Source organism: Macrobrachium rosenbergii, chromosome 5, assembly GCF_040412425.1.
Source record: "Macrobrachium rosenbergii isolate ZJJX-2024 chromosome 5, ASM4041242v1, whole genome shotgun sequence".
NCBI classification, from domain to species: Eukaryota; Metazoa; Arthropoda; class Malacostraca; order Decapoda; family Palaemonidae; genus Macrobrachium; species Macrobrachium rosenbergii.
Window position 1 is genome coordinate 35,687,355 of NC_089745.1, and position 27,458 is coordinate 35,714,812.

A 27,458-nucleotide genomic window follows, 5' to 3' on the forward strand; every position below is an offset into this window, starting at 1 on the left:
CAATTATTCCAGAATACCTACTTGAATCAACCACTCCCATTCTTTTACCATCCAACTTCTCACACACACACACACACACACACACATATATATATATATATATATATATATATATATATATATATATATATATATATATATATATATATATATATATATACATTATATATATATATATATATATATATATATATATATATATATATATATATATATATATATATATATATATATATATATATATAATTTAAGTAGAACTATAATTGTACAAAGAAAATGCATAATTTTAAGAAAACGATGTAACCGGGCCAGAATAAAAATATAGAGATGAATGACAAAAACTGGCATTTCAAAGACCTCACCTGATTAGGGTTGGGATGCCTCTTTCCGAAATCACTGAGGAGATAAGGGTGTTTTATAGGAGCGAAGGGAGTGTGAACAACACACGGTCGGATCCTGTACAGCCAAGCTCGCTTGTTGCTCTCGCGAGGGGCTGTTGGAATTTGTGGAAACAAGGTTAACTAGCAATTTAGAGATGGATTCGTTGTCAGTCAGTGTTCTAAAAGGAAAAAAATCATAATTTGTCAGAGTCTGTGGCAGAGTTTTCAACACGAGTTACAGGTGTAAAATTTCAACACTCTGAGGCAAAGTTCTTAAAATTAGTTTTTGGTTAGGAGTTTCAACAGACGGGGCTGAAGGTGTCAGTGATTTCTAAACAAGCCATTGTTATAAGTTTCAACAGATGAGGTTCAATGACCAAAAGCGATCCAAAAGTAACTTAGTGGTTAGAAGTTTCAGCAAGTGGAGTAGAGGTGGCAAGAGTTCTCTCTCTAAAAAAAAAAAAATGCTGCTGGTAGGAAGATTTAGCAGATTAAGCTGGGCCAAGTGTGAATGTTATCAGAATGACTGGTAGTAATCGCGCATTACAACAACGTGGAACGTATCATGCAAAAATCTATGCTAAACTAATGAGGACAAATCCGAACACCATAAGCGACAGAGATTCTTCTGTGCGTTGACTTGAAGCTAAATGGTATCATAACTCATTCGTTTGTAGCAAATTTTAATCTACATATGACTGCAGTTATCATCACTGAAAGAAAGCCTTTCATTAAGTACTGCTTATGGCAAGATGAGCAGTTTAACACAGTTTCAAAGTATATAAACACTAGCCTGAAAAGGATAAGATAAACTATTAGTGATATTCAACTGCCCACCGTAGAGTATACAATACAGTAATGAACTTCCGCTGGAAATATGGTCAGATTTATATTAAAATTCCTTAAAAAAAGCATCCTGTTTCAAAGCTTATTTCTTGAAATCTTACAAAGCGCAAAACTATCACAAAAACGAATATCTAAATCGCTAGGAACATGGATGACACGCCAGTCGACGTCCTCGATTATAAGCAACAGGTGTCAGTTGCAGATATATGGCATACCTGTAAATGCTGTTCCGGACAGCTGTTCGGCGTACAGTCCATAAGGGCACACCTGCGGGTTATTTTGGCCCTCGGGCAGCGCTCCCGGTAACGCTTCAGTAGCGAATTCGGAGCCAAATCCACTCAAGTACTGTAAAAGGAAAAGACAATGTTAGTGCAACAAAATCACACACGTTGGAGAAATTTGATGGATGAATCATGAAGTTGAACTATAAAGCCAAGCACTGTGGCACGTTCAGCCACTCACTGCCTATGTACATTGAAAAAGGGAGTTGGAGAGGCTGGACAGCAAGGTAAAAAGTTCCAGAATGAGATGAAGTACAAGGGCCTAAAGGTGAAACTGGTAGCAAACCCCCCAGCTACACTGAGAAGTAATACTTGGAGAGGTAGGACAGTGAGATGAAAGAATGGAAGCTGGAACGGAGGTAAAGTAAAAGGCTAAAAAGTGGGTGCAGCTAGGGGCTGATGGCACGCTGCAAACACCCTGTAGAAATGCCTACAGTGCACTACGTGGAGCGCACTGACGGCGTGGAGAGCATTTTAGCTAGGATGCCAGATAACCAGTCATCCAGCGATCAATGAACAAACAGATTCGACTCCTTTCTGAAGTAGATGTTCATTACAGGTCAATACTGAGCTCCTGGACATGAGCAAAAATTGGAATAACTTTAGTTATGTGAAATACCATCAATTATCGACAAAATATTTAATTAATATGGAGATGTTCGTCAGTTATTGGTGTTAAACTAAATTGATCTGTGCATTTACATTCAAAAATTTCATGTTCGAGATATATATATATATATATATATATATATATATATATATATATATATATATATATATATATATATATATATATATATATATATATATATATATATATATATATTACACACACATAAAGCTAGGTTCAATGATATTCCTTTGCACTGGAATATCATTGAACCTAGCTTTATAAAAGAAAGTTGTAACCATAATATGAATATCAGTTAAGGGATGTATAAACTGATCCTTTAATATCAAAAGAAATTTGTAAATTGTTTAAATTTTAAGGTAGGCAGTAGAGATGTATGAAAATAGGATTATCATATTTGTAAACACAGTACGGGGCCAGTAGTGCTAATGAGTTTCTAAACTCCGCCTCCCTGATACCTGTCAGGTGTGGCTCTGAGGTCGCCTATGGTCGGTATGTTTATCAGTATTGTCCCCTAAGAGTATATTGTGACTTTTAGCCAAATGAGTTTTGAAGGCCATTTCTACCTTGACACCGGCCTGTGGCTGGATATGTAGTCTCTAACGGTTGTATGTTGGTCAGTACTGTTCCTGTAGTATATATATTTGTGACTTCTAATACTATGCATCAGTCCTTCGTCAATGACTCGGAAATAAAGTCGAAACCGGTCAGGACCTACACCCTGTCTCTTATTTTTCACCTGTGGTAATGTGTGATAAATGAATCACATACAAATGTGATATTAATCATATATATATATATATATATATATATATATATATATATATATATATATATATATATATATATATATATATATATATATATATATATAAAATCTAAAGCGTCACTTACGTAAAAATCACAGGCTTACCAATTATGTAATTTTAACCTGAAACAAATATTAACTATAGTCTAACGAAGAATCTTGGAATAGATGTCCTCTCCTTGATTTGCTTACGTGAGCTTTTAGCTGTGTGGGTACGTCTTGGCATTAATCTCTCTAAAAAAAAAACTATAAATAACCGTCATATGAAGTGGTGCAAATCTCCGATAATAGTCCAGTCAAATTAGGAAAAAAAAATGAAAAAATTCATAACAAGCTGAAAATTGGAGAATGTTTTCTACAGACAATTAGAAATAACATATCAAAAGTCCCCATCCGTCCACCCTGAGCTTCGTCCGCCATCTTGGAAAATGGCCGCCAAATTTCAGTTTTTCGCTATTTCCATGGAAACCATTGATCTTAGGAAAATAACTGCCTTATACATTATTGTTCACCATAATATTTTCTACAAAAGATGTTCAATGCATATTTTTGCTATGAATGATAGTTTTAATGATATTCTCGGTTTTGTAACCATATTAAATTGTGTGAGCATGCCCGTGTGAATTTATTCACTTGCTTTTGATCTGATACTTGGCTATTTTTTTTTTTTTTTTTTTTTTTTGCACTATAGTATTTTCTAAATGGTTGTCCTTTTTGTTTTGTTTTCATTTCAGAATATACTTTAAAAATGGAAGGAACCACAGATCAAAGTGAATTATGTGTACTTTTGAAGAACACTTAATAGAAAGTGAAAATGTTTGTGTTAAGAAAGGTATGTCGACACTTGTTGAAGCAAGTAAGAAAAGAGGAGATGATAAGTGGCAAAAGTGGGTTAATTTATCAACTATTCAAGTACACATAAAATGCAGAAAAGACTATACTAGAGAAAAGAGTATAAAAGCAGCTTATAAAAAAGATACAATTGACCAGGAGGAAACAGGGTCACCTATTAAACAGAAAATTAGATCAAAAGAAACTGTGTTTGATTTCAAGAAAAAGTGTATATTTTGTTTTCAAGAGTGCTGTGAAAAAGAGGAAAAGAAAAAACCTCTCCATAGACGGCAAGTAGTTAGTAGAGTAATGACCTTAGACTTTGGAAAAAATGTGCTGGATAAATGCATCAATCGTAATGATGACTGGGGCAAAAAAGTAAAAGCAATTTTAGTTGGTGTTCATTGTTTGGTTGCAGAAGAAGCAAGATACCATAGGTCATGTAGCTCCAAGTTTTTTTCGAAGCAACACTTAAATCCGTCAGGTAAACGTGGACGACCAGATGATGAAGATATAGAAACTGGCTTAGAGAAAGTTTGTTCATATATGGAAGACAGTGATGACTGTCAATTTACTTTGCAGGAATTGTTAGATGTGATGCATCAGAACCAATCTTGCAGGACAAGTGGAAGCTATCTGAAAACTAAATTACAAGAAAAGTATGGAAATGATGTTATCATAACTACCCTCCAAAGAAAGATTCCCATTGTATGTTTCCGCAAATCAGAGATAAATTGCTATGTAATTCTTGGTATAATGAAAAACTCCATAGTGAGAAAGAAGAGCGAATGAGGATTGTTAGAACTGCAGCAGCTATTATTAAAGAGGACATCAAGTCAAAGGTGTACGACTCCAGCAACTATCCTTCTCGTGAGGGACTCTTTAATAATGTTGAAAACAACATACCTGATTCTCTTCAAGTTTTATTACATGAAATCAATGAAAAAGGAGGAAAGGGAGATACAGACAACAAACACAGGGTATGCTCTGCTATAGCTCATTCAATCCTACAAGCAGTCCGTCCAAGAACATTTGTCTCTCCGATCCTACTCAGAGTAGCTGTTTACGTACACAGGAAATTTGGATCAAGACTCCTGGTACATATTTTACATAAACTGGGATTCTCTACTGGATATAATGAAGCACAACTCTTTGAAGCATCTTGTATGAAAACTACCCCTCCTAATATTTTGCCTGATAGTTTCATGCAGTTTGTTTTTGATAATGCAGATTTTGATGTGCACACAATAGATGGTTTCACACATTTCACTGCATGGGTGGCATTGAATGTGTAACACCAGCAGGCTCAATGATCAAACCAGAAGTAATTGAAAGACTGAAAAAAATGCCATCTGCTAGAGAAATTTCTTCGTGTTCATCTATAACAGTGAAACCCTTCACAAGTTATAGTGAAAGTGGACTGAAAAGGATTGAAATTGAGGATCTAAAGAAACTTACATCAAATCCTAGTGAAAAAATTACAACGTCATCTTGTCATTTGCTATGGTTGAGTGGGAAGTGGATGAAATTTAAGGATATTCCACACTGGAATGGATTTATGGATGCTATCAATAATAGCGAGGACTTTGATACGACGTCCATTCTCTTCTTTGCCTTTCCTTGATTTAAAGGCTACCTCTTCTGATGCAATAAACAGCGTGTTACATTTTGCATCTGATTCATGTAGAAAAGCGAGTAAGAGTGTGACATGTGTTACTTTTGACCAGCCACTATATTGGAAGGCAAGAGAGATTGTGTCCTCTACTGAAAACAGTTTGAATTTAGGTAATGTTTTCGTGCGACTAGGTGGTTTTCATCTCTTAATGTCATTTATGGGTTCTATTGGGTACATCATGGCCGGTAGTGGATTAAAAGAAGTGTGGGAGACAGTTTATGCACCTAAATCTACAGACAAAATGATGACAGGACACAGCTTTGCCAGAGCCCTTCGAGCACATCTGTTAACATATGCTGCATTGGGCCAGCTTCTTTTAGATGGTGCAACCATTTCTGATGAGGATAAACAAGAGGTTCAGTCCATGCTTCAGCAGTATGATAACAAAACATTGACTGCAACATCAGTAAAGGAATCGGCTATCATAAATAGCATTGTAAAGAAATTTAACACTCATGTGCAAGAAGTTGCCTTAAGGGGCAAAACAGCAATGCTTTGGATACAATATTTCCAGATGGTGACTGTGATGCTACACTATATAGAGGCTGAAAGACTAGGAAATTGGGAATTACAGCTACTGTGTGTTCAAGAGTTTATACCTTACTTTCATGCAGCTGGTCACTTAGCTTATGCAAAATCGTGCCACCTATACTTGCAAGATATGCATGATTTACACCAGCATATGCCTGATGAAGATTTTGTCAAGTTTACAAAGAAAGGATTTTTTACAATCAGGCGCTCAAACAAGAATTGGGCTGGTCTATGGTCAGATCTTACTGTTGAACAAACGCTAATGAGGACCATGAAGACCTCAGGAGGGCTGACACATGGGCGAGGGATAACCGATAGTGTATTGAGTCGGTGGATTCTTGGCATGCCAGATACATGTGAAATGTGCACCAAAGTCGAGGAGTTTTGTGGATTGAGAAGTTCGTATAGTGAACAGCACATTGAACTACGACCTTCAAGGATTGTGAGAGATAATGAAGATACAGAAAAGATTTTGCAGTGGTTTCTGTCTCATCCACCCTTTTCAGACAATAAGGAGATTATGTCACTTGCAACTGCGATAACTGGTGATAATAAAATAAACTGCTACAAAAGCTATGAAACTGGATTGGAGTCTATGAATGCCATAACTTGGCAAGCTTTCGGTGAGGTAAAATTGAAGCGCAAGAACCGTGTGTTACCTCTGGCAACAATAAACTCAAGTGTCACAATACGAGAAGATATTGTTCCTGTTGATACAACTCTTCTGTTTCAAAGAATAATACATACATTAGACACTAGTACTGCTGATCTGCAAGATTATTTTCAGTACGAGCTTGCCCCAATGCCACCTGCATTATTTACTGAACAGGGCATGAGAAAGACCAACAAAGCTGCAATGTATAGTGTGTTCAATGATAAGAGTACTAGTACATTTCAGTATCTGGATGAAGCAGTTTTCATTGTAGATGGAGGTTTTCTACTTCATCGTGTTGTGTGGCCATCACACATTCAAGGACTCACTTATGATGAGGTCTATGAGGCATACATCTCATACATCAAACAGTATTACCACACAAAGGCAGTCATTGTGTTTGATGGATACGGTGACTCAAAATCTAGTACAAAGTATGCAGAGAGACAACGCAGATCACGCACATTGCAAACTACTGATACGATTTTTACCCCAACACCAAAGTATGCATGCATTAGTCAAGAAAAATTCTATCAAATGAGCATAACAAATCTCGATTTATCAGCCAGTTGTCCAGAAAACTAGCTGAAAATGGTATCTCGGTGAAACAAGCACCTGATGATGCAGATTTATTCATTATACAGACAGCTATACGAGAGTGTTTGAACTTTGAGAGCACCATCGCTGTTGTTGGAGAAGATGTTGACCTTCTTATACTTCTGACTGCACTGACACCAGAAAGCAGAAATATTACTTTCTTGAAACCTGGTCGTGGAAAAGTGCCTGCCCGACACCACAATTCTTCTGATCTACAAGCTTCACTTGGTTCACTAAAGGATTACATTCTTTTCATTCATGCTGCCAGTGGGTGTGACACAGTTTCGTCTCTCTTCGGACAAGGGAAGCTTAAACTATTCAGACTTTTACAGAACAAAGAAAGACTAAGAAAGCCTGTAGATGTATTTAATAGCAAGACATCAACACAGAAATCAGTGGCTGATGCAGGAGAGAAGTTACTTATTGCCCTATATGGAGGTCCTGATGAAGAATTTGAGCTAAATTCATTTCGATTGAAGTGCTTTAGGAGAGCAACAGTACGTTGTAAAAGGCAAGTAAAACTTGAAAGACTTCCCCCAACAGCAGAAGCATCAAAACAACATTTTCTTCGTGTGTACCATCAGGTTCAACTATGGCAGAGCAATCCACTACACCCTGAGCAGTGGGGATGGATAAAAGGCACTGATGGCTTGGTTCCTGTCACCACAGAATTACCACCCGCACCTGAGAAGTTGCTACATTTGATATCGTGCACATGCACAAAGAACTGTGTACGGAACTGCAGCTGTGTAAAAGGGGGTCTAAAATGTTCCATCGTATGTGCATGTTGTCGAGGGTTTCTTGCTCAAACTCTATAATCCAATCCGAGGAAGAACTAATGGATGAACTGGAGACTCCCTCACGTGATACTGATGAAAGTGACAATGAAGATCATGAAGAATCTGTTGAACCAGAAGAAATATGTCATGCAAACCAACGGGAAATTAGCTGTGAAGAGCCAGTCAATAATTCAGGTACGGCAAAATCAAGTGTCTTACCAGCTACTTCTACTTCAGTGGAGCCGCTAGAGCGTCGAAGGAAATCGTGAAGATCACAGATTTAGTGTAAGAAATTGTATATGTGACAAGGAGAGTATCAAGATAGTTGTGGATTAAGCCTAAAGGGGAAACCACATTAAAAAAAAACGCGCCTACGTACTTTACCTCATGGGTGGTGTGGAAAAAAGTACGAATTTAAAATATTGTGCTCGCAAAAACTTGATATAGCTTGCAAACTATCACTTGTAGAGTACATATGCATGAAACCTCTTTTGTAGGGAATTTGGTGAGCTTTAATAATGTACTGAATAGTCATTTTCGTCAGGCTAACCGTTTTCATGAAAAAAGCAAAAAAAGGAAATTTCGCGGCCATTTTCCAAGATGGCGGACAAAGCTCAAGGTGGATCAATGGGGACTTTTGATATGTTATTTCTAAGTGTCTAAAGAAGTCATGTGCAAAATTTTAGCTTGTTATGATTTTTTTCATTTATTTCACTAAAATATGACTAAAATGACTGGACTATAATCCGACTTCTTAGAACCAGATGGTCCCCATAAACATGATATCTATGTCTAGGACGAGTCATATTGTCCATTTTATTGACTATTCAGCCAACTCTCTCTCTCTCTCTCTCTCTCTCTCTCTCTCTCTCTCTCTCTCTGTGTGTGTGTGTGTGTGTGTCTGTGTTCTTAATAAAAAGAAAGAATAACTGTCTTTAACTTAATTCCAGTATCGGTATAATATTACCTATCAATTTTTGTTCCAGTTCAATATCACAGTTAGTGACATCTGGACTATAGACGCATCAGAAACTTGAAAAATGGGAAAAAAAAGCACGTTAAATGAATATATATATATAATATATATATATATATATATATATATATATATATATATATATATATATATATATATATATATATATATATATATATATATATATATATAAATAAATATATATATATATATATATATATATATATATATATATGTGTGTGTGTGTGTGTGTGTGTATATATATTTATATATATATATATATATATATATATATATATATATATATATATATATATATATATATATATATACATACATACAATGTGTGTATATATATGTGTGGTGGAGGTGTACACAAATAAAATTCGCATCTTGTCCAGCATGTAAAAACTTGTCCATACCAGTTTGAAGTTACTGTTACTCCTTTGATGGTTAAAAATATTTAGTTTCATTCCTTTCAGCATCTGAGTTGCCATGGCAACATCATTAAACATACAAGAAGTCATGAAAATCTTTGATTTCTGATTGGTTGATATATAACTGCATCTGCTAAAACTACACATTTTCTATATCAGCAAACGTTTTCTATGATAATAAAGTTCTGTAACTTCATAATGATTCTTTGGACTTCTTTGTTTGTACATACTGTATTTTCAAAATAACATTTTATATTTTCAGATGAATTTTTCACCTGTAGAAAAAGGTGAGGTTACATACACGTACGAGATTACAGTTATGCAATAATCACATTGAGTGACATCCCAAATACTGCAGCAAATCAGACGTCATAACTGCAGCAACATAGTGCAAGGGCATCAAATCGCCTCTCCACTCTTGTCTCTTTCCTCATATGTACATTAATCACGTCATACATGTTACTTGTTATTATTTCAGATCCTTTACGTATCTCATTGTACGCATCATTGTACGCCTACCATCAGAGAGCCTTTAGTGGACTAATTACTGCGTCAGAGTTTAGGCTCTGATAGCTCCCTCCCTGGTGGAAACCGTGCCATTAACGGACTAAATATGGCGTACCCGGAAAGGGCACATTTTAGCGCTCCGTTCAACCACTCGAACAATCAGCACCATTGTTGGACTCAATACGGCGCATTTTTTCCCGCTTTTTGGTGTGTGAGTAGTAAAGATGTTGGAAGCTGAACTTCAATGTGAACCCACGAGCATCATCTGTACAGCCCTCTAACCAACAAAACCAGACGCAGTCAAACTTCCTCCGTTTTCGCGGCAGAACACAGCATCATGGTGCCTGCGCGCAGACGCGCACTTTTGCGTGGCGCGCATTCAAACGATGCTATCAAATCAGACGTCACCATGATGACGCTCCCAAAAGAGGTGTTCAACAGAATCTCCCCCTGGCTCGACGCGCAGCTGGACAAGGTCACATACGTGGCCTTGAAGGATAAACTCATCCAAACTTACTCCATGCCCATGGCCGAGAAAGTGCAGCGCGCACTCGACCTATTATCCCAGCCCCTTGGAGAAGCATCACCCAGGGAAGCCTGGGACGAACTACGGGGGTTGGTAACACTGCCAGGCCGTGACGAAAACGGGAGGAAGAGGAAGGTAGACTTAACAAGAGCAATCTTCCTTCAGCGCCTCACGCAGGAATTTAGGGGCCAGATAAAAGACGCAGATGCCCTCGACATGGACACCTTAGTTGACGTCACCTAGAAAATACATGAGGCCACCAAGGCCTCAAAACACGCCACCGCCCATGCAGCCTCCATCCTGGAAGCCTGCAGCCTGACGGAGGACAACGACAACAGCGATGGAGACATCAACGCCGTTTACAAGAAGAAGGCACCATTCAGGGAACACGGGACATGGTCAAACCCGGCGTGCTGCTACTTCCATAGAAAATTCGGCACCAACGTCAGGAACTACAGATCTCCCTGTTCCTTTACAAAAAATTACAAAAGCGGCCACAAGTAACAGCAGTGGCCGTGAAATCCAACTTCCCCAGACCAGCAGGCTTCTTCATCAGAGACGAAATTTCGAAATGGCGCCTGCTGGTAGATACGGGAGCAATGCAATCGGCCTTTCCGCCATCCAAGGAAGATTTAGAAAAGAAACCTGACTCAACACCTGCCCTCATAACAGCAAACAGAACTCCCATCCGCACGTATGGCATGACGACCTGAACTATCTCAATTCTGGGCCGCAGATACCACTGGCCCTTCGTCATTGCAGAGGTCAAGTTCCCCCTGCTGGGCGAAGACTTCCTAGGGAACCACGGACTTCTGGTCGACATAAGAAGACAGCGCCTCCTCGACACAGCAACCTGCCACTCCCGTCAGCGCTCCACCGGAACTGGAATGCCTGCCATCTGCTCCACAACCCCCAACGGCTACACATCCCTCCTACAGGAGTTCCCGGACGTATTCAAACGAGAGCTATGCCAGTCACCAGGGGCTTCAGCAAAGCACGGCATCTTCCATCACATCGCCACAACGGGCCCACTGACTCATGCCAAGTTCTGACGACTGTCCCCCCAAAAGTTACAAGACGCAAAACGGGCCTTCACAGAGATGAAACGGATGGGTGTTCGTAAAAAAGCATCAAGCCCATGGGCTTCTCCCCTCCACATGGTAAAGGAGTCCGGTGGTTCATGGAGGCCCCTGTACTGACAACACCAGACCACTCCCCCTCCCTAACATGCAAGACCTGACAGGCGCCCTCTACAGCGTGAAGATTTTCTCCAAGATGGACCTGCTGACACCATACTTCCAAGTCCCTGTGCATCCCAACAACGTCCCAAAGACCGCCATCATCACGCCCTTTGGGACTTATACATTCTCCTATTCCACCTTCGGTCTCAGGAACGCAGGTGCCACATTCCGCCGCCTGATGGACACCATCTTGGGGGATCTGCCTTTCTGCATCTACTATGTCGACGACATTCTCATCTTCTCCAGGTCTCCAGAGGAATACCTTCGCCACATCCACGCCGTCCTGAAACGTCTGCAGGACAGCGGACTAGTATTCAGGTTCGACAAGTGCATTTTCAGGACAGAGAAAGTAGATTTCCTTGGGCACGAGATTTCCCCAGCAGGAGTGCGCCCCCATGGCCTCTAAAGTAAAAGATATTGAGAATTTCCCGAAACCACAAACCATCAAGGCCCTTAGGAGTTTTTTGGGATGATAAACTACTACCGACGTTTCATCCCAGACGTCGCCCACACTATGTACCCCCTGACATCAATCCTGAAGGGGAAACCAAAAACACTGACCTGGGAGGCTCTGCAGCACCAGGCATTCATAGAAACAAAGACAGCCCTTGCCAATGCCACTACCTTGACTCACCACAACCCCACAGCCCCCCTCAGACTGACAACGGATGCCAGCAACATCGCCTGCGGCACAGTACTCGAGCAACTAGTGAACGGTGCCCCCCAACCCTTGGCCTTCTTCAGCCACAAGTTTTCGCCAGCAGAGACCCGCTACAGTGCCTTCGACAGGGAGCTGCTGGCTATCTACCAGGCCGTGAGACACTTCAAGTACCTGCTGGAGGGGACCGAATTCACGATCCTAACAGATCACAAACCTTTGGTGCATACATTTGCAAAGCCGGGAGATGCGTGGTCTGCAAGGCAACAGCGACACCTGACCACCATCTCCGAATTCGGGTGCACCATCAACTATGTCCCTGGCAGGAAGAACCCAGTAGCCGATGCCCTGTCAAGAGTAGAAATCAATTCCCTTCACCTCGGCATTGACTACGAAGACCTGGCAAAAGAACAAGCAGCAGACCCAGAGACAGCAGACTACAGAACAGCAGTGACAGCTCTTAAATGGGTAGACGTACCCTTAGGAAACTCAAACACAACCCTCCTCTGCGACACCAGCACAGGCCGCCCCTGTCCCCTAGTACCCGCCTCGAGGAGGAAGCAGGCATTCGACATGATCCACGGTCTCTCCTATCCATCAGAGCGTACAACGGCGAGCCTCATGACTGGCAAGTTCATCTGGCACGGCATTAACAAGGACGTCCGACAGTAGGCAAGGAGCTGCATCACATGCCAGGCGAGCAAAACATCCTGGCACACAGAATCCGGGGTTGGTGACTTCCCCCAGCTTCGTCAGCGCTTCAGCCACATCCACATGGACGTCGTCAGGCCTCTTCCGCAGTTGGGAGGAGCCAGATACCTCCTGACGATCATAGACCGCTCCACCCGCTGGCCTGAGGCAACCCCCATGGAGGAGGCATCAACAGCGTCATGTGCAGAGGCCCTCCTCTCCAGTTGGATCAGCCGTTTCGGAGTGCCAGACAGCATCACTGCAGACAGGGGTCCAGCCTTCCTGTCAGAGCTCTGAGTCAAATTGCCTCTCCATTCTTGTGTTTCTTTCCTCATATGTACATTAATCACGTCATATATGTTACTTGTTATTATTTCAGATTCTTTATGTATCTCATTGTATGCATCGTTGTATGGCCTTTCTGCTGATATATATATCTGCCTTTTACATGTTCTGTAACGCTTTATATATGTCTTCTTATGCCTATTAACAAACACAATTTCTGTATGGACACAGCAGGGGGCCTCAGGTCACCTGCTACCTTTCTGTCTGCTTTCCGCATTATAAACACCTGTCGAGAATAATAAAGAATCAGTCTTTCACTTCTGACATTTCTTGAACCTCACAATAGCATTGAATATTCCCAAAATTCAATTACTAATTGAGTGATTTATTAATTTACGAGCTTGTTGGGCGCACACTGGAACTAGGCGCTCCTGTCTCCCCTACCTCCCGATCCCTTACCTACCCCACCCCCACCAGGGCTGGACAAACAGGTTTGCAAGAGGAGGGTAGATGTCTCCCTTACCCTCCTGTTCCCCTACCTACCCACCCCCACTCGGGCCAGATAAACAGGTTTGCAGGGGATGGGTGGTTGTGTCATGTCTCCCCTACTGTCACCTGGGTAGGTCAAATAAGAGCAGATCCACGCAGATTTTATAATTATAAATAGATGGTACTTGGGCTTTAAAACCAAGACTGGGCTTTTTCAGCCAGTCAGCACTTATGAAAATGAAAAGAAGGGTTAGAGTGGTTGGACAGCAAGGTTTCTACATGTGGATCTTGGAGTAAACCCCACACCTGCATTAAGAAGTAACAGTTTGAAGTGTTGGACAGCATGACTGAAGAAATGAAGCTGGAATGGAGATAGGGGCCGAGTAGATGCTGCAAACACCGTTCAGTAATGACTACAGTGTACCACGTGAGGTGAACTAATAGCACTACCCCCTCACAAGGCAAAAACTAAACTATGAATAGATTACTCACAAGGTGTGTGTCTGTAAGTAATGACAATAGTCTACAAATAATCAATTTGTTTAAACTTGCTGTCGTCCAGCCTGTGCCAGCCTCCCTCACCTCTGGCCATTATTTAATATATAAAGAATGAAGGTACCTGGATCCGAGATTCGCAACGGTACGTTATGTTCCTGGAGTCTCAGGACTTTCCATCTCGACTCTCTTATATTACTGGCATTTCTGAAGGAATGTGTACGCTAGCATTTTTACACAGTGTATTCTCCAGAGAATGTTACCCATCCGATTTTCAAAAGTCTTTTTCGAATAAAAAGCTAGTGTCACACCCTTTCTCAGCCCAGCTGCAACCCACGTATGTCAACTAACTACCTCTTAACTTTTCGAATTTTTCGCACTTCAAAACAAGGTCACGTTACCAACCTGACCACGAGAAGAGAGTTCGAATCCTGCTACGACATCAGAATCACTTCATATTCTTGCATATGGACCTAAGGCTCGGTAGTGACAGGTGTATCCAAAAAGTGTGAAAAATTAATTCGAGAATTTAAGAGGATACTGTGGTTATTATAATTATACGCACACACACGCACACACACACACACACACACACACACACACACACACACAGAGAGAGAGAGAGAGAGAGAGAGAGAGAGAGAGAGAGAGAGAGAAACTCAGCTGTTCATCATCTACTAGACTGAAAATCTAAAAGCGCACGGTTTCTCAAGGCCGCATAGGTGAGTCCTAAGTCCCTCCTTGGAGACGAAGGATACGAGTTTTGTGGTGCCCGAAAGCCTGGGGCAAGAGAAACTGGTCTTTAAAAAAAAATAGTTATCCCAGGAGCCGGTTAAATGTGTCCTCAAGCAAGGAGACTTTTGCGGAAAATTACCCGCCTACCTGTCACTCGTAACTTCCAGAAAGACTTGTTGCCGAAGTCTTATGCAACTTCCCTCAGAAAGTCCTGTTGCCTATTGGACTTTGCTGCGCCATTTGCGGGCTTTCGCGTAACGACTGGACTTTGAAAGGACCTGTCTTGCTGTTGAACACATTCGGATGTGGAATTTTTCCTTTTATGGAACTTTGTTCGTGGTAATTTACTGGAACATTTACTTAAAAAATGAAACTATCCTAAGTAGAAATAGACTGAGAAATTAACGCAGTTTTATCGTAGAAATGGTGGCCAAAATTTTCTGCTCACTTCCGAGAGAAATGACGAAGAACTACGGCAACAGAAGAGATTTTCAACTAATAATTAGTAATTATTCATTTTAGTTTACAAGTGCCCGTTTCGTATAGAAGTTCCCTACGGCACAAAGGTATAAATAAATTTGACAAGCAGTGGACGCAAAGAATTAAAACACAGTAGAAGGGATTATACAGAATAAACAAGTATTAATCAACATGAACTATAATAAACAAATATACAGTAGGGGAAACATTTGTTATCAAATTTCATCCACACAGAAAACTGAGGGACCGGATCTTTAGTGCTGCAATACTTATCTAAGGGGGGCACATAATGCAATTATTTCGACCTGGAGAATTACTAAAAGGAACAACTATGTCATTAGGGTGATAACGAGGTAAACGGACCATTACGTGCAATTACACTGCCTTAGTGACCCTTCCTAACACACATTAACTCCTATGCACGAACACTTGTGTGTATATTTAGATGTATATATATATATATATAGATATACTGTACACACACACACACACACACACACATATATATATATATATATATATATATATATATATATATATATATATATATATATATATATATATATATATGTGTGTGTGTGTATCTATCTATCTATCTATCTATCTATCTATCTATCTATCTATATATATATATATATATATATATATATATATATATATATATATATATATACACACACACACACACATATATATATATATATATATATATATATATATATATATATACATACACACATACTAAGAGAACCATACACGAGAAGTGACATGTAGTGCTGACGACACCTTACAATATACGTTTCTCTATAAAAAGAAATACCATCTTAATGCTCCCCATTCCGAATGAGGCGACTTTCTGCAATCACACAACGCTGACAACAGGCTGTTGCATGCAACATACTCATGAGCAGGGAACTACAGTGAACAACACATCCAAGTCCTTGGTAAGGTTTTGCAAGGGATTGTGACGCCGGCTAACTTACCTACTGTACTCCGTAGTTAATGATGCAGCAAAGTATCATTCTGTGACATAGCAAACAGATTATCTGATGATGCGCAATAACCTTAATCCTAAAATGGAGAACAGATGAAAACCGAATAGTGTAGTCAGAAGATGAAAAGGTCACCAAAAGGTCATATAAGCGTATTAATACATTCGGCTTTATATCTGAGGGCTACAAGAACTCTTAACGCTGTACGAGTCGGCAACAGAAAGTAAAGACATATTTGAGGTACAGAGTAACGGGCAGTGATGGAGGAGGAGTATCCAAGGGAATGCTGGGTTGAAGAAGGCCGTGGGTTAGGGGGTAAGTATACGACGTCATGACCCTGAAGCTCTTGCCAGAGCTAAAATAAATAATGCCAATGATGTTTGTGATTAGGTCTGCAGAGGTCATGCGGCAATTTTTTCATTCTATGAATATCTTTTTTTATTTTGTGTTTATTTCTTCCCTAGGAGATGCAAAGTATAAACGATAACTATGGGACAGCACTGGAAGGAATTATGGCTAGTAATAATTATAGTTCTAACTTTAGCAGTTGTTTGATTAGTGGAGTCGATGCAGGACCATATCCCGCTATTGTTATCGATACTCCCAAAAAGTAACGATGTTAAGATTCGTACACTAAACCGAGTAATGGCCGAAATGACAGATTATGCGATACACTCCTAATGTTAATAGATTAACAGCTTATTTATATTATTCGTTGGTGCACAAATACTTGAGTTGAATGTTTAGTTGTGGCTGAATTCCACCTGTAAAGGCAAGTCAGGATACCTGGACCGTTTGAAACAAACGTCGTCACACCCAGTTCTTGGCCAATCAGCCCCCGGGATATTTGCCATACCCTCATACCAAGCCAATCACAACCTGGGATCCGAGCTGAGCAGCCAATCAGAACGCGAAAGCCAGACAAACCCACCAGCACAGTCCACAGAGGAATCACGTGAGTGTCCTTCTACCGTTTTCGGCTCTCAATTTTTTCTTTGCATGCCACCTCGATTCTATAAAACCAAGGCGTCTCAAACTGGGAAGAAGGAATTAGGAAAACAGTGAAAATAAAGTAACCGCAAAGCTAATAATAATGACGCATTAATCTATGAACAAGAAACTTGTTTCTAAGAGCAGAGTGCATCGGTGACCTTGAGTGGGTCTGCAAGCAAAGACTAGACAATGAGACGGAACTTTTATTAAGAAAAATTCATTGTGCGCAGCAACTTTAAATTAATCGTAAGAATTTCGAGATGCTTCTATAAGAATAGATATGTTAGTCGCCTTGCACTTCTTAATTAACAGAGCACAGGGAATTAGGTACACTTCTTCCGTCTTTATTTTAATCAACGTGTTTCTCACCATTTCGCAATATTTACAAGAAACCTAAGACGTTTCACAGAAACCGAAGGAAAGATACCAAGATCCAAGACAGAAAGAATTCTCGATCATTTAAATTTCCAGCTTTCATCTGACAAATGGCTCGTTGATTATTTTCATTCGGCATCACAGAAATTTTGGAACAATCCTTAAAAAGGCCATTATCTAGTAAAGCAAACCTTCACAGAATACAATGTATCCGGTTTGGAAGGAGAAAAACAACGACTTATGAACAAGACAGGATCAAGATCTTACCAATCAAATGCAGCAAAAAAGTAAAAACTGCCAAAAACCAGGCACCCTTCCAATCTGGGGAAAGAGAGGGGGAGAAGGGGAGGAAAGTAAGATATATATATATATATATATATATATATATATATATATATATATATATATATATATATATATATATATATATATATATATATATATATATATATATCAAGTGCTCGGGAATGCATTGCACAAGTTCCTGCTTTCCAACAATCGATGTTGCACAGTGAAAAATGTGATCTATGACAACAAAACCTGAATAAACAAATGTCAATAAACAAGCAACAATGAAAAATATACTACAGTGGCTACTGGCAAAATAAGTATATCCTGCTGATGTGACAATCCATTTATAAATGCTAGCAACTTGCCCTACATAGGAGGTCTGAAAAATAACAACAATCTATATTAAAAAAGGAAAATATTCATGAAAAGAAAGAGGATTAATAAAGGAACGAGATGAGGGCTGAGGACTAATTGACTGATCTCCACTAACTGGCGTCACAAGTTATTGAATGTGAATAACGGACAAACAAAAGATCATGAAATTTTATCAATTCCGGAAACAGACGAAAGAACTGTTTAAACATGGACTAATAAAACTAAGAAGAAAAGCAAGACAGAACGAAAGAAAAAAGAAAATATAAGACAGAACGAAATATAAAAATTGATAACGATATATATATATATATATCCCTCGTCCGTAAAGTTCAAATTTCTGGTCTGTACTTCTAATCCTGGCCTAACAGAGGTTATGATTTCACAGACTCACGTCTATGTGTAATATGTATGTCTATCTGCTATTTGATTTCTCTATTGTAATTTATTAACATTCCTTTCTCTCTGGTTTCTCCTTTTCGCTTTGCTTGCAAGGTAATAACTTTCTTGACTTGTTCGACAAAAATGTCTGGGCAATTTGAATTGAATTGACCTGAATATAGAATTTAGGCCAAAGGTCAAGCACTGGGACTTATGAGGTCATTCAGCGCTGAAACGGAAATTGACAGTAAAAGGTCTGAAAGGCGTAACAGGAGGAAAACCTCGCAGCTGCACCATGAATCAATTGTTAGGAGAAAGTGGAAAGTAAGATGGAAGAAAGAGGATATGAAAGGTGGTACAGTAAAATGAGCGAAAGGGGTTGCAACTAGGGACCGAAGTGCAAAGAACCGTAAGTAAGGCCTACAGTGCACCGCAAGAGGTGCACTGACTGCACAACCCCCCTACGGGGCTGGGCAGTTTGAAGATATGATATGGCAACAGCAGGTGTCGTATGCTGACGCTGGATGACGAGACGTCTATTTTCCCTGACGTTTAGCTCTTTGGACCTTGGTTTAGCTGACACAGGATCACATGGGCTAACAACACCGGTGGTGTATCCAGTCCTACGCACAGAAGAGGTTACCGTAAGAATGACCGTTTGCATCTAGGATGTATACTCAGCCTCACTGTTACTATTTGGTTCAGGGTTAAAAACACTTGATGGGTTGCCTTGTAGCAAGCAACACAAATAATGAAATGATCAAAATGACCTTACGTCATACGATGAAAAAATCGCAGGGAAAACTTTACACCAGTCGGCTGCTATAGTGCATTTTCATTTACTTCGTTTGTTTTTGACAATGAGTTAACAAATAAAAAAACTACAAAAAATATAAGTTAGAAAATAAAGTTATATTCCCCTTCTTTGGTTTTAACTAAAGAACAATTTTTTCCTACAAAGGCAATACATAAAAGTATCGTTCTTTACAGACAAATGTTACGATGCTAGTAAAAGAAAAAAGAAGACATAATGATAAGAGAAATCAGGAACAACAAACAAATACATTTAAGCACAAAAATGGAGGCAATAAGATTTGAGGGAATGGAGAGGTAGCGAGAGAGCCTCGATAAAAGAAGAAAAGAACACTTTTGTCTGATTATGTCCGATCGAGGGATATGCCAAAGAGGATATAATATGAAAGTAACAAGACTGCTTTTTTTGTTCAGTTACATCACGGACTTTCTTTCTTACATGAATAATTTATGCAAAAACAAAAACAAAATTAAATGATAAAGCTGTCTCCTACAGTTAATTTAAGATCTTATCTTCTCGTCGACTCCAGTGACGATTTTTTTTTTTTTATTCAGTATAGCAAGGTTTATCTTGGCATTTACTGTAAGGGTTTCTAAAATTTCAGTAATGGTAAATCAAATCTGGTCCTTTCGTTATTTTACGACACAGCCGAGGACATGCTAATTCTCGAACCTACATAGAGAGTCGAATGGGCGCTTAAGCCTAAGAACGAGAAAATTGGAGGCCTTAGGGACATTCCATTCCACCTAAAGCTGAAGGATTTCACCGATAAGCTTCCCACTTGTTTTTATGGCCCTTCAGCCTAGGCCTATCAGACCCTTGATGCATAAACTAAATCTCAAGCTAAAATGTACCGAAGTAGTTTACATTTCAGCTTTGATATACATAACGCTGTCAAACTGACCACGTCAAGAAACAGTAAGTGTGCATTTGTGGGTGTGCGTGTGTGTGTTTGTGAGAGAGAGAGAGAGAGAGAGAGAGAGAGAGAGAGAGAGAGAGAGAGAGAGAGAGAGAGAGAGAGACTATTATTGGTGACAAGATTCAAACAGTGCGAACCATGTGAACTGAAGGAAAATACTGATATCAGACTCGGAAAGTGAACCTATAAGAAGAAGAAATGGAACCAAAAATTTAGCAGTGATTTGCCCGTCTCTGTGATCAGACGAAACACAGACTCGAGACGAACTAGAAAATAAGACTGAATTATCAAGTCGAACCTTCTTATCTTGGGAGTCAGTTCAACAAATATACAGTAAACCATCGGGTCCAGATGAGCGACCAGTTTTGCAAATGAAAGTCATGCTGACTTTAATACTCAGCTGAAATTCAAGAATTCCATCTCACTCTGTCAACAGCCCGCCAACCAGACAAGTTTGAGGGGAAAGACATACTTAGGGAATGGGGAAATGGAAAGACCACCTCGCCAGTGATGTGGTTAATATAATTATGAATGCATGCTAGCTGTTTGTGATGAAGAAAATTTATTATTTTCTGATCTATATGTGGATAATTTAATTCATTTTTTTAAGTGAGACGAAGTAATTTTGATGATCGACAATAAAATTGGGCGTTATTCAACTGGGAATCTGCACATTAATATGCAGCACGCAATATTTCTGATGAAAAGCTCAGATGAGGATGAAGCTTGTCCTTCACGATTAGTTATATCTGAGATATGATCTACGTGTACACACATATACAATATTCATCATCACAAGAGGATAACGACTGCTGACAAACTAGGGACAGTTTTACTTGAGTGGCTAATGTATGTGGTCGATTATCAAATTAATTAGCTGCTAACACCTGTAACGCCAACTATCATTTAAAAAAAGCGGAATAATAATAATAATAATAATAATAATAATAATAATAATAATAATAATAATAATAATAATAATAATATGAAGGTAATAGACCCTCTTTTTCAAGCATGTTTTGTTAAAGAGAATGGAAGCAATTCCACTGATGCTGCCATTCTCTTCAACAAAATAATAATAATAATAATAATAATAATAATAATAATAATAATAATAATAATAATAATAATGTAGGTTAGACGACAACAAACTAAAAGACGAAAAAGGTAACCCCAAACGTGACCATATTGGGAATGTTTTGGTTTTGCTTCAACGAAGACAATACCTTGAAGAACTCGAAGACTATGAGACGTGGTCATATGCTGACGTATGACTAGGCTCACGTAGGCGCTTTATAAAGCTAAGCTGGTGTTGGATGACAAGCTGAAGTCATTATTTTTATTATTAACGTTTTTATGATGAGTTTATACTCTTGCCTAACACAGTATATATATATATATATATATATATATATATATATATATATATATATATATATATATATATATATATGCAGTTTATATATATATATATATATATATATATAATTATAGTATGTATATATATATATATATATATATATATATATATATATATATATATATATATATATATATATAATTCATACTATATATATATATATACATTTATACACACACATATATATATATATATATATATATATATATATATATATATATATATATATATATATAATTCATAGTATGTATATACTTATATCATTATCAATTTATGGTATGTGTTTTTGTGTGTGTGTGTGTGTGTGTACATATTAAATGGTTCACAGTTGTTCATAGCCATGCCAAGTGTTTCATCTACCACTGATGTTACCATCCCTTCCAGTAACAAGTAAATAATAATAAAATTTATTTAGCCACCATTCCTTTCACAGCTGGGAAAAATCCTACAGACACGGAATGACTGTTATCGTGAACAACACTTGTTTCTGACTCAGCGTTGAAATACCCTACTACACAAAATACCCTACTACACAATATCAGTATCTAAAGCTCCATTATTCGGTACACTGAGGAACAGAACCCTAGAAAATGGACAAAACGTCTCGAAATGATGCCACATCAGAATGCTTTCTAACATCTTTTTGCTCCCTGTCCATAAACTTTGGGAATTATGTTCGTTAAGGTGATGTCACAAATTCAGTCTTGTGCCAGGATGTCGAAATATTCGAGAACTGGGTACTGGTAAATCACCTCATTTACAGGTGCTTATAAGAAGGTTCGTGCACAGCCATTTATAGTAGCAATACGTAGATCTCACTCATTCAGTCATACTGATTAGGCATAATGGAGGGAGGGGGGGGGGGCGGTTAGCCTCACGACTAGGTCTAAGCCCGAGAAGAATGAAAAACCTCCAAGACATCGCTCTCCTAAACACCAGAGAGAGAGAGAGAGAGAGAGAGAGAGAGAGAGAGAAGAGAGAGAGAGAGAGAGAGAGAGAGAGAGATTTTCACAATTCAAGGAAATCTCTAAGGGAACTGAACATATTCGACTGTCATTTTAAGGTAAAGTTTAAGAAAGGCTGAGGTGACGAAAGTCACTGGATAAACACAAATAAGACAATGTTCTATTCCTTTAAAAAGACTCCCGAAAAATACATTCCATTTTCTGCAGCAGGATATTCACAACAGGCTTTTCTTCATATGGACCAAGGCTAAAAATCCATTAACTTGCAAAGGTTCATAATGGAGTCTGGAGTTAAGGGCAAAAATGAAAAAGGCAAACAGTTATCAATGGAAAATTCGAAAATGAATTATCTGGACTTACAACACGCCCACATCAAAGATAAGTTTACTTATTGTCAGTCTGCGACGAGCTGTTGTGTGAATACGTGTGCAAAGCTATTATAATGTTGTATTCTGATACGCAACTGATGTCTGTAACTTTACAAGTTTACGATCTTTTATCACTGAAAATCCTCGAGGTGACTAGGATCACTCCAGCACACATCGAGTGTACGTTCGTCAGTCTTTTCTTGTTCATATTTTTTTTTTAACAGGCACTCTATTTGTATATAACGCAATGCGTGCACACACACACACATATATACACATATAAATACACACACATACACACACACACACACACACACACACACATATATATATATATATATATATATATATATATATATATATATATATATATATATATATATAATAAAACAACAAACAACCTATCTTAACATCCTATAAATTTATTTTGCCAAATTTTCGAGAATACGTGTCCTATCATCAGGGCTGTAAAATACAAAGAATAAAAAGTAAGAATCGACTCAGTTAAAAAAACTTACTTTATTATTTGTATTTTACAGCCCTGATGATGAGACATTTAGTCTCGGAAATTTGGCCAAATAAATTTATAGGATGTTACAATGGCTGTTTGCTCTTCTATTCCTGGTGAATCTTCGGCGTTCTTAGATGACCCAATCTTCCAGCAAAATATATATATATATATATATATATATATATATATATATATATATATATGTATATATAGTGTGTGTATGTGTGTATATATATATAATTTATATATAATATAGGCCCATATATGGCACTCTGAGCTGTTTAAGTAACATCAGTTTTCCTCCTGGAATACTCACTTGTGTGTCGCTTTAAAGCTGAATTAATTTATCCCAGTAGAATAAAAACACAAAAGGTCAAAATTACAAGATGAATTGCCCGCAAAACAATGGTTATCAAAAATAACAATGTGTCAACAGTTCATCAGCATGGAAAGCACGTAATAGGAAGAGAATGACGCTTTTAAAATCTTTAAATAGTCTTTGAAAACATGGTCAGGTGAATTAGAAAAAAAAATGGCTATGGGGAGAATGGGTATGAGAGCTAGGAAAGTCGAATCACCTCACGTCATCAATACCCTCATACATCATTTTTCCTTCTTTCTGGGAGACCAAATGTAAACCTTTGACCTCTAAAGTATGGCCCTGACTTAACTCTACACAGTGGCTTAATAAATGGAAAAAAAAAACTTAACAGCAGCGGATGGCTGGGAATGTAAAAGTCTGAACAGACAGACAAATCAGTCACTACAGATTCCCTGGACGGTAAATCAGGGTATGCAACTGACAAGAGAAAAAGACAGTAAATCACAACCTACGCTTTGTTCTCGCCACGCACACAACTCTACTGTGTTTAGGGTGGGCATGAAGTTGTTGAGACTATTTCACCACAAACTCCGAGGTTGGATGAGGAAAACAAGGAATAACATGAACACTACTCTGCTGTAACTAACCCTCATGAAGAGACAGGGTTCATTTGCATTCCCTCGTACAAGAGATTCATAACAACGCTGGGTGATGAAATCTTACTGACCTTGAGAGGACAGAACAGCAACAAAAAATGCAGTCAACAATAATTAGTCTGAGTGCGTCATAACAGTTAACAAAAGCGTTGTTATATAACACACAGAAATATGTTAAGGATGAAACATCTATGATGCGGATATGAATATTACGGTTAATCAAATGAGCATAGCCTGTTTGGCTTATCGGGTGCTTTGCGCGTCCACTACTTGAGCCTCCCGGAGACCTTTATGGTCAATTGCATACAAGAATTATTTGTATGACGACTTGCGTGCACGAGAAAATTTAGAATGGAAAATGTTACTCATTTTCTGAGGTTAAGAAACTCGTGGCTAACAATATGTAACATTCGTAATTGCAACTAATTATTTTTAGTAATGGCTTATGTAATTTGACCGGTACTTTAGAGCTCGTTTAAAAACCCATATATAACCCATATAGACAACTGAGGCGGTTTCAAGTAACTTTTGACCGCCAAATAAAGTAAGTATAACTTCAAAACTATCCGGCAGCTGGAAATATCCACTTTACTGACAATATCCAGTAGGCTATAACCAGTTTGGGAAGAACCCTGTGATCACCCAGTCTCTCTCAGTCCTGGTATACCAAAGGAAATAAATTATAATCCATCTGATAGTCTTTACAAGTGAGTGCCCGTCCTATCATAATAAATTTATTCCAGGGATAATGTATAGTCAATGTTTTCAGATTTTGGGTGGGAGGCGGCAGAAGGAAGACACCAACATACTGGGCATAGGAAGCCTAATCCTCGTGATTGAATATAACCGTTCTACATGCCTAAATAATAAAAGAGAGTTAGTAACCCAGTGGGGAATGGGGAAATGGGAAGACCATCTCACCCGTGATGTGGTTGACATAATTATGAATGCATGCTAGCTGTTTGTAATGAAGAAAATTCATTATTTTTTTATTTACATGTGGATAATTTCATTTATTTTTAAGTGAGACGAAGTAATTTTGATGATTAAAAAAACTGCCCACTGGATCGACAATAAAATTTGACGTTATTTAACTGGGAATTTAATATGCAGCACGCAATATTTCTGATGAAAAGCTCAAATGAAGATGAAGCCTGTCCTTCACGGTTAATTATATCTGAGATATGATTACGTGTACACACACACACACACACACTATATATATATATATATATATATATATATATATATATATATATATATATATATATATATATATATATATATATGAATGTATTTTACTGTAATCCAACGGTACACTATAAAGATAAAAAGGACCATAGTTTTTATGGACATTTTTACATATATTTTTTATATATATATATATATATATATATATATATATATATATATATGAATTTGTTTTTAAACAAATCACCAATTATATATCGACAACGGTAATTTTACATCTGCTCTATCTCTCTGGTAACGAATAACGTTCAGCTAGGTTTCAACGAAGATTAAAAAAGTCCTTTACAAGGACATATGAAATAACAGAACCTTTGGTTCCCGTGAAGGTATTTAATGACTAACCCAACGCTGACCAAAAGATAAGAGTGAAATAAAAATCTAGCAAAAAACTGCATTAAAAAGCTTTAACTTAGGTTAAGAAACTTATTAGCAACTGTTGAAGCGCTTATCACATACTCGCAAATTCTTACCTTCAAGCCGTCTTTAGACATCTTGGCAGTGGCTTTACCGGGGAAGACACCCACACCTCGACGCTTCTCCAATCGTCTGCAGGTAAACGGGTAGTGGGTTAGTTCTGAATACGGCAGTTCTACTCCATGGCCCCGCACTATAGAAAACGAGAAGCTAGTCAAGACATTCTTGGGGAGCGGCTAGTTTTAGCAATGAGGGTGGAGCGCCAAAAACGAACTTTTCGCAGGTAAGCGCTTGATACTGACATCGCACTGTTCAAAAATCATTTTGAATATTAACTATTCTCCTTCAAGAATACGTGATGATATGTACCCGGATTAAGCACATGAGAATAGTTATACGGAAGGTCGCATATATATATATATATATATATATATATATATATATATATATATATATATATATATATATATATATATATATATATATATATATATATATATATATATATATATATATATATATATATATTATATAAAATATTATACTGTATATGTTCATAAATATTCGAATTTTGTTAGAAACCAATTCACTATACCGCGGGAATAGCTTATACCCAAGAGGAACTGTAGGCAATAAGTGCATCGTCACCATTGTGATTCGAACTGCGGCTTGTTTGGGAAACCATAGTTCAGTGGCTATGACCACTGAGCCTTGGGTATAAGTTATAAAGTGAAAACCACAAAGCTCGAAAATTAAATTTATTTGCTGTAGCTTTCGAAGGGACCATCTCCTTTCATTTTTAGAATACAACTGATTAGAATGTTTAAAAATAAAGATTTGTAGCAATAGAGAAACAACTATTTTTATCAAAGTCTAAGCAGCTG

The 27,458-nt window shown here is 38.2% G+C and overlaps 1 protein-coding gene across 1 annotated transcript in view; it reads right to left on the minus strand.

Moving 5' to 3' along the window:
* Positions 1-26,787, minus strand: part of hgo (homogentisate 1,2-dioxygenase) — a 41,530-nt gene extending 14,743 nt beyond the window's left edge. Inside the window, exons 1-3 of the mRNA XM_067103965.1 lie at positions 26,631-26,787; positions 1,442-1,571; positions 363-493 (exon numbers count right to left, since the gene is read on the minus strand). Coding sequence (XP_066960066.1) covers positions 363-493; positions 1,442-1,571; positions 26,631-26,651 — 282 coding nt within the window. The 5' untranslated portion in view covers positions 26,652-26,787. The remainder of the gene's footprint in view (positions 1-362; positions 494-1,441; positions 1,572-26,630) is intronic.
* Between the last annotated feature and the right edge of the window lie 671 nt (positions 26,788-27,458).